Source organism: Drosophila albomicans, chromosome 3 (genome assembly GCF_009650485.2).
Source record: "Drosophila albomicans strain 15112-1751.03 chromosome 3, ASM965048v2, whole genome shotgun sequence".
NCBI lineage: Eukaryota > Metazoa > Arthropoda > Insecta > Diptera > Drosophilidae > Drosophila > Drosophila albomicans.
Window position 1 is genome coordinate 50,468,442 of NC_047629.2, and position 13,502 is coordinate 50,481,943.

At 34.9% G+C, this 13,502-nt stretch overlaps 1 protein-coding gene across 1 annotated transcript in view; it reads right to left on the reverse strand.

The window, feature by feature from the left end:
• LOC117570932 (uncharacterized) overlaps positions 1–13,502 on the reverse strand; it is a 28,914-nt gene that overhangs the window by 11,194 nt on the left and 4,218 nt on the right. The window contains exon 2 of the mRNA XM_034252860.2: positions 5,699–6,446. Coding sequence (XP_034108751.1) covers positions 5,699–6,432 — 734 coding nt within the window. The 5' untranslated portion in view covers positions 6,433–6,446. The remainder of the gene's footprint in view (positions 1–5,698; positions 6,447–13,502) is intronic.

A 13,502-nucleotide genomic window follows, 5' to 3' on the forward strand; every position in this document is an offset into this window, starting at 1 on the left:
AGTCGTATCCAATTGCAACATAATTAAGTAAAAAAAAGCAGCAAATGTTGCATGCCTGTTCTGGAATTTTGTGCGTCATCTTGTTGCACATTCAATGTTCGTGTTCAGGTTCGTGTGTGGCATGCGCTTGCGCACAGTTTTGTTGTCTTTTGTACTCGTGTTTTTTTGCCTGCAAGACAAAAGCCAACCAAAAAAACCTCCAACCAAACTCCCCAAGCTTTTGCTGCACCCTCGACGAACGAGTTTGCATGTAATATGTCTGCCCAGTTGTCTGTCTCCGCTGTCTTTGGCACTGTCTCTGAGTCTCTGAGTCTGGGCCTGGCAGCATTGCATTAACCCAATTTTCAACTTGAGATGCGAAGCTGCGTGATTTGCAAATTACAGAGTCGTTACTGCAAGCAGACAGACAGACGGACAGACAGACAGAGTGTCATGTGTCCCTCTGTCCAGTTGTCCAATTGTCCATTTATCCGGCTGCTTTGATTGTGTGACTTACTCAATTCTAAGCAATACGAAAACACACACTAATTGCATTGATCTTTGTCTGATTGAGGCGAACACTTGCCCGTTTAAGCCAAACAAAAAAAAACACAGTTAACTGTTCCGAATTCCAATTACCAAACGAAGCTTTAAACGCATTTCAACACAAAACTCGATTGTTTCCGTTTTCCCAAAAAAAAAAGATTTCACTTCAATATTAAATACAAATTAATCAATGTGAAACGTTTTTGCTAATGGCACATAAATTATAATTTATTGCATTTATTTCAGAAACATATTTTGTTTATGTCTCTGACCATGTTTTGGCATATAAATTATAAATGCTATATTATATGATGAATTAAATTTCGTATGTTGAACATTTCTCCGACTATTTATAGCTTGTTTAAACTATGTCTGATTGAATTTCTAAGAATTTATCACAACTTTCATTAAAAAAGGAAGAAAAACAATTAAATTTAATGCGCGAATATTTGGCTCGCCAGCTTGAAATATCAATAATATGAAATATAATATGCTTTTCATGAAATAACCCAAACACATTTATTTTTGGTTTGTCTAGTCTACAAATATGTTGTGTCTAAACATTTCTGGAAATTATAAATATTTACAAGTAGAAAAACAAGTTGCTTTGGCAAAATTGCAAAATAAAAGCAGGAGAATTTTAAATGGAAAGTGAAGTTAGGTGTTTAACTGAGGGAAAAGATAATAATTGATATATATATAAGCTTGAAGTGGTATATTTGATTTAAGACGCATAAAAAATGCTTATTTTTGAATTTACATCTTGATTTAAGATTTTCAACCTAAAAATCTTGTTTCTACATTTTTTTTAAGATCGAAAAGTTTTTAACTCAAAAGTTTAAATCTTCTTTACAATCTGATTTTTTATCTTTATGTACCAAATTCACTATTCTTATCATTTCTTCTTATTCATGTTCTAATAAATTTGCATTTTTGTTTTATAGTCTTTAATTTGGATTAATCATATATTTAAAATTTATATAAAACTGTTATAATTTGAATTATCATATAAATAAATTTCATAATAAATTCTTCTATATTGAATTTATGTTTTAAATTCTTATATATTGAATTTCTAATCTTTTGATATATGAACTTCAAATAGAGTTCTCAATGAATTTACATTTAAAAATCACAAATCCAAATTCACAGATTAGATTTAAATCAAATCTGTAACCTTTCTGCTAAATTTATTATTATTACTTGAACATAAATGTATCATCAAACTAAAACATTTTATTATGCTGACTTTAACCACTTCAAAAGTTGCAAAATCTATTTCATTTATTTGCTCATTTTAATTTAAAGACTTTAACGAGCTTTTGTCTTGGAGTATCGTAAAACTAAAAACCACTTGGCTGCATTTAGTTCTATCAACAAATTGTGTCTTTAGACTTTGCGGCATGTTCTATGTCACATCGTGTGTAGTTGTTGTTGTGGTTGCTGCTGCTGCAGTTTGTTGCACGTGTTCGTCATATGGTTGAGCACCCACAGTCCTCGGCTTGTCTAAGGAAAAACTCATTAAAGATGAAGTCGCTGCTGTTGTTGCAGCTTGTTGCTGCTGTAGCTGTTGCCTGGGCCAAGGTTTTACCCTTGATAGCCCCGACTGATGGCATGACTTGGTCTTAAGATAAGGCAACGCGACGCAGACATCGACATCGACAACAGTCTGTGGCTGCGGCACGTGTAGGCGTGCCCAATGATGTATAATGCCTTCACGGTGCAAAATGTTAACGAATTTTCACAGGCCGCATTCTAAGTGCAGTTTTTCCAAGCGCAGCATATCAAATCATTCATTCAGTCGAGCTGCAGTTTGAGCTCGAAGTTGGAGTCGATGTTGGAGTTGAAGTTGGAGTCGGAGCATGGAGCTCGTAATTATTGTGCAGGCATTTCGCCCGCCTTCGATTGTTGACAAGCAATTTGCAGCAGGCGGCCAACTGCAACTTCCACATCGACATCGACATCGACTGCGACTTCGATTGCAACTGCAACACGGCCTCAGCTGTGCGTCACAGAGGGTCACAAAGTTAGCTTAAAGTGCACATAACTCTTGTGGCATTGTTTGTCTCATTTGATTTAAGTATTTTTATTTTGTTGTTTGCCAATTGTTGCAGCAGTTGTTTCTTTCCGATTGAAGTCAAGGCTCTGCTTTGTTTTGTTTTTCTAAAATACATTTTCGTTTTTCGAGATGCAAAAGATTGCAAGTGGCCTTTCAAATAAGCCAAAAGATCCCCAAAAGTATTCAAAGAAAACAAACAAACACCTTGCCCCAACCGAAGCTGCATGTGGCAAGCTGACGCAATCGGCGCCACAGTCGAAATCTTCCATCAAAGCGTGCGCCACAGAAATACAGACATCCATCAATTGTCAGCTACAGCAGGACGGCAGCAACACAAATTGAAATCATCAACAGAAGCAGGCAACATGGGGCAGGCAACTTTACATTTGCTGTTGCTGTTGTTGTTGTTGTGGTATATCTGCAAATCGGCGCATATTTGACGCTGATTAACACCGAGTTACAGCCGGCGGCAAATGCAATTGAAACGTTGCACGTTGCACGTTGCAGCGTGTGAACGACAGCTTGCCACAGCTATAATATGAACAGTCATTTCCATATCCATTATGGCAACTTTAGTAACTTGCAACATTGCAACTGCTGCTGCTGCTGTTGGATGTTGCACGTGCAGTGCTTAAATAAATAGAAATAGAGGCAAGGCAGCGACAGCTTATCGCCTACGTACAGTGGATTCGAAATAACTGGTTTTCGCACCACTGTGCGGCAATTGCAATTTATGACTGATGATGCGAACGTATTTCGTTTGCCTTCTAGCGCTTTTTTGGCAGTTTCCGTTGCTGTTATGCTTGCCACTGCCACATAAATCAAAATGTGTCATAACTAACAGACAGAAATTGCAGCCACGAAGCAGCAACACATTTATAGCTGAGGTTGAAGCGTTAAGCTCAGATTACGTATACGCCGCGTGGACGCGTTGCAATGTCAGATGCTACAATTTGCTGTTGGACGACGTTGCTGTTGCCCTTAAGTAGACGCACATTAATTCCAATTAGAAAACATCAACACTGCCAATTGAAAACTCGTTAAAGTTCATTACCTTAAAATGACCATGCAGACAACAATAGCAACAAAAACAACAACTCGACAACAACAACCACTTCAGTGCTCTTGTGCTGGCAAGTCAATGCCATAGCACAATCTTGGCCAGATCGTGTGGCTTCGTACAATTGCGTTGTAGTTGTTTTCATTGTTGTTGTCACTGTTGTTGTCGTGGTTACATTTAAGGAGCTGCTGCAATCGCAACAAGTGCGCATTGATTTGTTGCAATTGACACAACAATTGAAAAACTAAACAAGTCGCGCACTCTCTGCACTTAGCCTTGAAGCTAATAATAATTCGAATACCAATTCCAAGCTCACACTTCCAATTAGAGATGCGAGCAACAGTTCAACTAGAGATGCACACGTGATAAACTCATGTTTGCTAATTGAGGCATCTTCAATTGCTTGTTAAAACGTAGTGTTTGCAGTTAATTCTTGCTGGCGGGTTAGCGTCATAATAAGAACTAAATTTATTGAGAAAATAACTACATTTTTATAAGAAGCAAACTAAGATTAAAAACGATATAACACACAATTAACTAATTTTCATTCTAATTGCAATATATGATAAAGTAAAATCTCTTTCTATTTCATTGTCACCTTTAATACCTAGGAATTATTTAAAGAATAATTTTATATGGCAAAAAACGGATGCTGTCTTGGTTACTTTGGTTCACAATCTGGTATATTTTGTACTCTATTTTAAATGTAACAGTATTTCGATATACCAAATATAGAAATCGATATATTTCATATGATAAATTAATATGATATATTTTAAAAATACTACCGGAATACTTTGCTTTTATTGAAAATCTGTATTTGACAGTTGAGCAGCATCCTGTAGCTGTTTAACTTATTTTGAGAGTTGCCAGAAAGCTATTAAGTATTTTATAAACATATATTTGTTTATCATTTGCTGAACCTTTAATGCAACCAAATCTTTAGTTGATGTTATTGATGCTAATAGTTAGTTTATTTTTTACCTAAAAGTTGTATTAAAAATTGTTCAAAATGATTATTTTCCTATCTAGGATTTGGTCAATATTTAATGCATCAAAAGTTATATTTGAATTTATTTATTTAACCTTTTTATTTCAATGAAAATTTGTAGTAAAAAATTTGCCAGACCAGAGTTTAATATAGAGTCCATTCTCTTTTGTTTATCAGTCATATTTGTTTTTAAATCAGTTTTAATGTAATATAATAATATATTTTATTTTCGTTTCATTCCTGTCACGTTTTCATTTGCTTTCAACTTTAATCATTTGTTCTTTTCATTATATAGATATTATAAATGCACATACATAACTCCTGACCTAACCACAATAAAGTTGAACTTACAAATTATAATTGTGTACACTTAATTTAATTTTATAATATAACTACCTTTTGCTTTATATACATACCAAATTTATTTAAGATTCCTTAATACTAAAAACTAATATTACTATCTGTATTTTGTTACCATATTGTTGTGATCTAATACTACTCTAATATTTGTATTTACTACCTCATTGTAAGCCTCTAATGCTTCTCAAATATTTGTATTTACTATCTGATTGTACCCATTAATACTTTTATAATATTTGCGTTTGCTTCGTGTCACGTCTGATGAGGCGTGACGAGTGCAACGACACGAGGGCAGCTCAGATTTGTATCAATCATAGAGGCTCGTTTTCGCTTGCAATTAGCAGCACTGCCCACTGGCGGTTGACGGGTTAGTTGAATCACATGGAAATGTTGGGGCTGTTGTCTTGCAATGACATTGAAACTGAAACTGAAGCTCAAGCTGCCCAGCTGAGACTCGAAGCATGTCATAATATTTAAATAATTTATGGCCGATAAGATAAGCTGCTGATGCTGTTGCTGTTGCGTTGCACTCGTGCAAAGGTAAACTAGCGCCGACAGCTTTGGGGCAATTTATGGCTGCCATAGCCTTGTCTCTTCGCCCCACTGATAAATGCAATTGGACACGCCCCGTGGTAAGAAAACAAATCACGCATACGCCCTGATGCCCAAACAAAATAAAAGTAAAAGAGAATTATCAACTTACCGCTCCATCTCCTTGGCATCAGTGGGATAATTGCGACCAATTGTGTTCGTCTCAATGGGATCCTCGCCGGGGCTCGACGTCGTGCTCGGCGCCGAGGTCGTGAAGCTGTAGCCACGTCGCGCTGGCACCAAAGGCGGCACCGTGCCCATGCCCAGATTGGGTGAGCGACGATTGAGATTCGGTGGCGGCGCTGCTGTGGTCAGCGGTGGCACATACTCGTAGCCCCGCCCACGCCCCGTGACGCCAATGAACTCCACATCCTGGGTGTTGTCCTCCCCCTTGCCCGCATGCTGTGGCACAGGCGGTGGCGGTGGTCCAAACGTATTCGTGTAGATGTTGTAGGTGTTGTAGTCCCATTCGGAGGGTCGAGCAGCAACCGATGCACCTTGATGTTGATGGAGGCGGCGTGTTAGCACCTTGTTGTAGGGATTGTGCGGCTGATGGAGGCGACGCAATCGTGTGGTTGCCACATTGGCACGCGGTGTCATCGGTGGCATTGTCGCGCCCGGCAGCAACTCCACCTCGGACTTGACGTTGTGATGTTGCAACTTGCGATGACGATGCTGTCGATGCACGCGATGGCTATGCAAGCGTGTTGTCGCATTGTGATTGCTGCTGCTGTTGGTGATGTTGTGACTCTGGCTACCTGTTGCTGCCGTTGTTGTGGCCAGCAGCAACACTGTGCCGCACAGCAACAGCAACATCGTGCCGCACATTGAACTGCACTGCGTCATTGCGTCCACTTGAACTGCAAAACAGAAAAAAGAACAGGAATATCTTTATTAAGTGACGAATCCAAGTACGCGCCAAGCACTTCACTGCCATTCACTTTCGAACCGTAAACTCATTCAAATTCCTAGTCACTCAAGCAACGCCTCGCTTCATGTAATGTAAGCAACAACACGGATCAAAAGTCGCTTTCTGTCTCTTCTCTCTCTGCTGTGTCCTCTCTCGCCTCATTAACAATTCCTTTGTCTCACTGCGCCGACCTGTCCATCAACACACAACCCAACACAACACAACACACAGCACACAAGCCCCCAAGACCTCAAACACACACAGCCCTCAGCTTGTGTACTTGTATAATTTAAAGGTACGAGTTGGAGGTGGAAAAAAACAACACAAATATATTAATACAAAAAGAATGCCTAAAGTGGAACTTCAATGGAACGCACGCTGAGTGTTATTTTAAGCACTTGGAGTTGGCTCCAAACAGACCAAATGAATTCGTGTGGATAGAATACGCAAATATCAACAATGCTTATAAAGTCTGCAGCTGAAGAATAGCCATTGCAAATAGAGTTGGTAATGTAAATAGTGATACAAACTTCAATGAAGACATGAATTGATGCTACATTAGTGAGAATAATATTTACAAAAAGGACTTTAGACTACAATAAAGTCGTTGATTGACAATGAATAGGGACAATTATGAGTGCAATATTGACTAAAGAGATACTATTGTAGAGCATAAGACAAATAATAATAATGTAAACAGCAATGAAGACATGCATTAGTAATGTTAATGAGTACAACTATGAATGGGCAAATTTATTGTTAAATTTATGTTATAAATGTAAGTAAGTAAGCTAAGTTATTAAGATAAATAAGTAATAGATAAATCAATGCAAACAGTAATGCAAGTACTGATGTAAGCAGTAATAGAAAAAGCAATGCAGATAGTTTTGTGAATGTAATGTAAAAGTAATGCAAGTAAGAAAACAAATAGTAATGTATAAATGAATTGAAATAGAAACACACATACCTCTGTAAATACTAATGCAAGAAGTAATGAAAATGGTAATGTAAACAGTGATGAAAATTGTAATAGCGATGGTAATGAAAGTGGGTATAAAACTACAACTGTAAACAATAATAGAAATGATAATGTTAATGAGAACAATAATGCCAATAGTAGTGAAAGTTATAATGACAGTGATAATGAAAACACCAATGCAAGTAGTAATGTAAACAGTAATGTAAATAGTAATGTGAAAGTGCGATATAGGTAGTAATGCAAACAGTAATGTAAGTGGTAATGCAAATAGAAATGCAAATAGTAATGTAAACATTAATGCATAAATTAATGAAATAAGCACGATCAGGAACTGTATTCAGAAATTGTATAAATATTTTAAGTGGTATTATTAATGAGAAATAGTTAAGAAAAAAGAGTTGCACATTATATTAATGAAAATTTCGATGAAAGAAGTACAAACAAAAATGAATTGTTTACCAAAAGTTTACTGTAATATGAACAAGAATTTAAACTGAAAATAGCAATAAGGAATTTAATATAATGAAAATAAATTAAACTGAAAGCTGCGACTAAGAGAATATCAGGAAAAGAATGCCTTAAAAAAATCACGGTAAAGTTCTCATTGTAGTTTCATGAGTTGTCATCTTTTCATTCATCAAAAGTCGCGAATTCAATGAAGCTTTTAGTTATTGTCGTATGTGATCGATATACGCTATTGAAATGCTTTAAAAGGGCATCTCACACATTTTGGCTGAGAATGTGAACGTGATAAAGAACAACGAAACGAAAAGTTCTCAAAACTGAACCTGAAGTCACAATGGTTTTCATGGTCGAGTGGCAGCACTTCACACATCTCAGATACACTCGCATTTTTCCCAGAGAGTGGGGAACAAAGGCAATTTGTACAACATGACGTTGCCGGTGATTGTCAATGTTGTTGTTGTTGTTATCGTTTGTTGTTGCTTATATCATAAAATACAATTAAGCTAAATAAAACAACAAAAGTAACGCGTTAACAGTTAACTGAACCGGCTGCTGCCAAAAAAAAAAAAAAGCGATGATGTACATATATAAACTGACCTGAAATGAAGTGAACCCAAGCCGGAAGTGTGCTTTGTTTGTGCTTTAATGCATTGCGTAGTATCCTATATAGTATATAAGCATTGCGCTTTTGTGATATTTATCAAAATTTCACACTGTTGGCACATCGTTTGTCAACACGCTTCAGTCCCCCCCATTGGGAAGTGAGATCAATTATTGCAATTGCTCAGTGAGCTTATTAATATTCATTGCCTTGACTCGCTGCCATTAAATGGAATTTACTGAAGCAGCTCATTAAACCTAAAAAAAAAGTTGGCCTAACATGTGTTTGCTCTCCACGCTGCTCCAATTACAACATAATTGAAAAATTCGACAAAATAATAAAAAAAGAAGAAAGAGAGAATTGAAAACGCGCTCAACGCGATTACCAATTGCTGTGGCTAATTAAAATTGAGTCTCAGAAATTAATAAAACCCATAAGAGAAAAAAGAGAATGGCATCAGCATATGTTGCAATGGGAACTTGATTTGAGGAAGCAACGCATAAGTTTTGGACTCATCATCAGGTGCGGCCTTTAAGCCGCTTAGTAAGTGAAACCCCACCGAAAAAAAAGGCCAAAGGCTTGTCCAGATGTCCGACTATCCGGATGTCTGTCACTCTGCCCAAAGATTCGACCAATGTCAGAAGATAGTCACAGCCCCCACAGGCGCAGTCAGAGCTCAGTTGTCATAACCACAGATGCCGCTTCCACGAAATGCAAAAAAAAAAAAAAAACAAAAAAAAAAAGGTTTTTGGGGCGCCTCTTAATCAAAACTGCAGACGGAAAAAAAAGCGAAACAAAATAAAGTTCGCCAAAGCGAAAACAAGAAATATACATTTGATACGTTTTCCATTGAAATCTTAGCCAAATCTAAGTTCAAAGCTGCGTTGACAACAACAACAATGACGTTCGCCTTGACCTTGTCCCGCTGCCAAAAATGGTCAGCGCAAAGATAAATCAAATGTCCGAAAGTCAACCCACAGGCAAAAGTTGAAGGAAACTCGAAAATTTGTGTGTGGCTAATATTTTGATATATTTCTAATTAATAGCCCAGCATTTATAAATTCAAAATACTACCTGAAAACACGGTGGCAGCTTTAGCTGGAATTTATGCATAAATTCACTCGACATATTCTATTCCCTGGGAATGAGGAAATTAGTAGTGTGGTGTGTGTGTGTGTTATTGATCTGTTTTCCCAGCACATAAATCACATGCTAAATACTCCATGGCACTGCCGATAGAGGCGTGGACAGACTCTCAGTTTCTCATTCCACGGCAAACATAGACAGCCACAGTCTCGGCCTCAAGCCACAACATGAAAATGTCAACTTTATTTTTGTCAAACTGACACACACATGCAGACAACAGAAGCTGTGGGTGTCCCTGCTTCTGTATGAGTGTGTGTCTGTATGTGTGTGACTGTGGCTGACCCAGACATGAGATATGGCCAATGAATCACAAGAGATGCGAGAAGCAGACGAGATATAAGCTATAAGTACATATAACCACATTAGACAAAATACACACAGCAACAGTGGACAATCGTTAAAAATAACTTTAAAGTAAAAAATGAATTACACTTCAGAATTTATCGTTTTCATTTGATTGACAAATATTATTTATAAAAAAATATGTCATTTATAAATATTTAAAACAAGTATAATTTATAAAATTTAATACAATTTTCAAAAGAAGAATAATTTACATAGGAACCATTTCCAATAAACTTGAGTTAAAAAATATAGTTAAAATTTGAAAAATGGAAAAAAGAAATAGAAATATGTTGCGCAAAAAAATATTTCAAATAAACCAAGGATTTTTCATTTTAAATGAAGGGATGATATATTAGAAAGTAGTCAAATTATAATGCAAAGTTTGTATACACAAATTATCTGAGATTTATATTATATTCTAAATTTATTTAAGTTAATCAGTATCATTGAACTTTTGTGTATTCAAAATATCTATAATAAAGATAATAATTTTAGAACTTAAGTCCAATGTTAAATTTATCGAACTCTTTACTTTTGTTGCATATAAATCTGTATTCAAAATATCTTTAATAAAGGTAATTATTTTAGAACTTAAGTCTAGTGTAAAATTTATCAAACTCTTTACTTTTGTTCAACGTAAATCTGATGAAGAGGATATTTCAAAATATAATTTCAAATTAAATAATATTAAACTCTTTAGAATACAAAATATCTAAAATAAAGTAAACATTTGTCAATTTAAATTAATAAAGAATATATTCAAAGATATAATTTTATGAAATTTGTATATCTTTAAATTCGTTTGTACTCAAAATAACTCAAATAAAGCAAAGACAAATTTTGCTTAAATCGAACGAAAGATATATAATTTTATAATTTTTATATGTCACTGAATCTCTTTGTATGTAAAATATTCCATAAAATTCAAGATTTCAAACAACGAAGAATTTTTAAAGATGAGTTCCAGCAAACGAAAATTCAAATTGAACTTTTAATACTTCAAATTCTGAAAATCTCTTGAGTAATGTCGTAAAGATTAAATATAAACTCAAGTATTACGTCAAGAACATTTGCAACTTCAACAATTAATTGCCTTGTATTTAATTGTCATGCGAATTTATGTCTCTTAAGTCATTTGGACTGAAATAACTACAAAACAAAAAAAAGAACTCACTCCACAAATGAAGTGATCCATATGTTTCACATGCTCTCAGTAACACATCACAATTTGTACAATGTGCACTTCCTGTTCAGTATATCGCATGTTTACTGTAGCTGCTGGATTGCTTTGTGTATGTCCATAGATACATTTCTATGACAGTCTCTCTCCCCAGTTGGTACATTTTAGAGATCTGCCATGAAATGTTCCGGGAACACGCCGTAGTCATTTTATTAATAAAACTTTTGCATTTCTTCATTAATCATTTGAGTTGGCGGGGCAAAAGAAGTGGAAACAAGAAGGAGGAGGAGGCAGAGGAGGAGCAAAAGGAATGACTAAAAAAATGCTGCACAACTTATGGCAATTGCTTAATTATTGTGGGCATTATATTAGACATTTAAGCAGAGATTTTTTTTTTTAGCGAGTGCTTAACCTGTTTAAACACACACACACACACAGATAAGAATACATATGCATTTGTGTTGGTGTTTGTTGGTATTTTTCATCGTTTGGTTGCCGTAATTTAAAGTAACAGCTCCTCAGCGTGTCCATTTAAATGTTAATTAAATGCTTGGTTGCCTTTCCCTCAGTCAAGTCTTTTGCCTCTTTTAATTTTTTCGTTATTTTTTGTGTGTGTGTGCTTTTTGTGCAATTCAAACAGCTGCGTTTTTATTTATGTTTTGTGTAATCGCAGCAACAACAGAAACTCTTTTAACATGCTGGCAACACGGCGCGCCTCAAGTTCTTATAAAGAGATAAACTAAGAGCTTAACGCCGCCTGCCAACAACCAACAAAAGCAACAACAACAGCAACAACAACGCGAAGTGACTACAACAAATTTGTTTGGCAATTTACGCACAACAAATTGGGAATTGGGAATTCTTTTGGTATGCTCGGAAATTTCCAAAACTTCAACGCTTCATCGGAGATGAACTGTTAAATGTTTTAGATCTCTTCAAATGGTTCCATCATTACAATTCATTCACTCACCTATCAGCCACGTTTTTTTTTTGTGAGCTTCGCTGACCACCCAGCGTATGGCCAGGAAAATTCTTGCTGCGTTTCTCGATAGCAAATTGAACTCAATTTGTTATTGTTGTTTTTATTTGTTGTTTAGCGGTGAGTTCAATAACCCGTCCAAAAAGAAAAAACACAAAAACAAAAAAAGCACGAAAAACAGCAGCGGATCGTCAGGAATTGTTGTGCTATATCTTATCTGACAGATCATCAAATATGTGCCTTATGGTCTGACTGCATATTACTCAACTTTGTTGCTCTTGTTGCCGTTGTTGCTGTTGTTGTTGCTCTGGTCTTCTGACAGCATTTTGTCAGCTTTCTCACGTTCACATTCCATTCAAGGGGGAGGGGAATGAAGGGTCGGAAATTTGTGCCAATTACAAAGTTAATACGTTAATTTCATTGCCAACAATTTGTTTAGCTGTATAAATTTAACATATATATTTTTAAAGTATTTCATTTATTTTTGGTATTTTAATTGAACTCATAAATTTTTAAATAATTCCAAATATGTTTTTAAGGTATTTTAATGTGAGAAGAAAGAAGAAAAATGAAGTGTAAAAGTATTTATTAAATAATATACAAAATGGAGTTGACATAATTACATGTCATATTATATATAATAAAATTTCAAAAAATTAAATAATATTTCGAAGGTTTATTTTAAATTTCTTAGGAATCAAGAAATTAAAAATAAACCTTCGAAATATTATTTAATTTTATTTAAGAAATCAATAAGACGATTCTAAGATTTAAGTACTGAAGTATTATTTTAATGAAATGAGAAGAAATGTATGGCAATTAAATCTAGACAAATACATAATAATTTTAATGTGACTTCACAAATTTCAACTTTGTACATTTGCAACACTCCAATGATAATTTGAATCATGTTTTTAGGTATTTTAATGTCATACAAATATTTTTTTTAAGAATTCCATTTATTTTTTTAATTTGACACATATTTTTCAAGAATTCCATTAATTTTCAGGTATTTTAATTAAATACAAATATTTTTGAAAAATTCGATTCATTTATTCAATTCCATTTATTTTTATAGATATTGAAATTTAAATGATATACATATTCATTTATTTTTATTCATTATTTTTACATAGTTATATTAATTTTTAGCTATTTAAATTGAGCACATTAATATTTTAAATTAATCCATTAATTTTTCAACTATTTAAATTGAACACATATATTTTTACGTTATTCAATTTTGTTTCTCAATTCATTTTATGCAAATTCATTGAGCATTCGTAGTTCGTTAACGTCCGACTTTTGTAT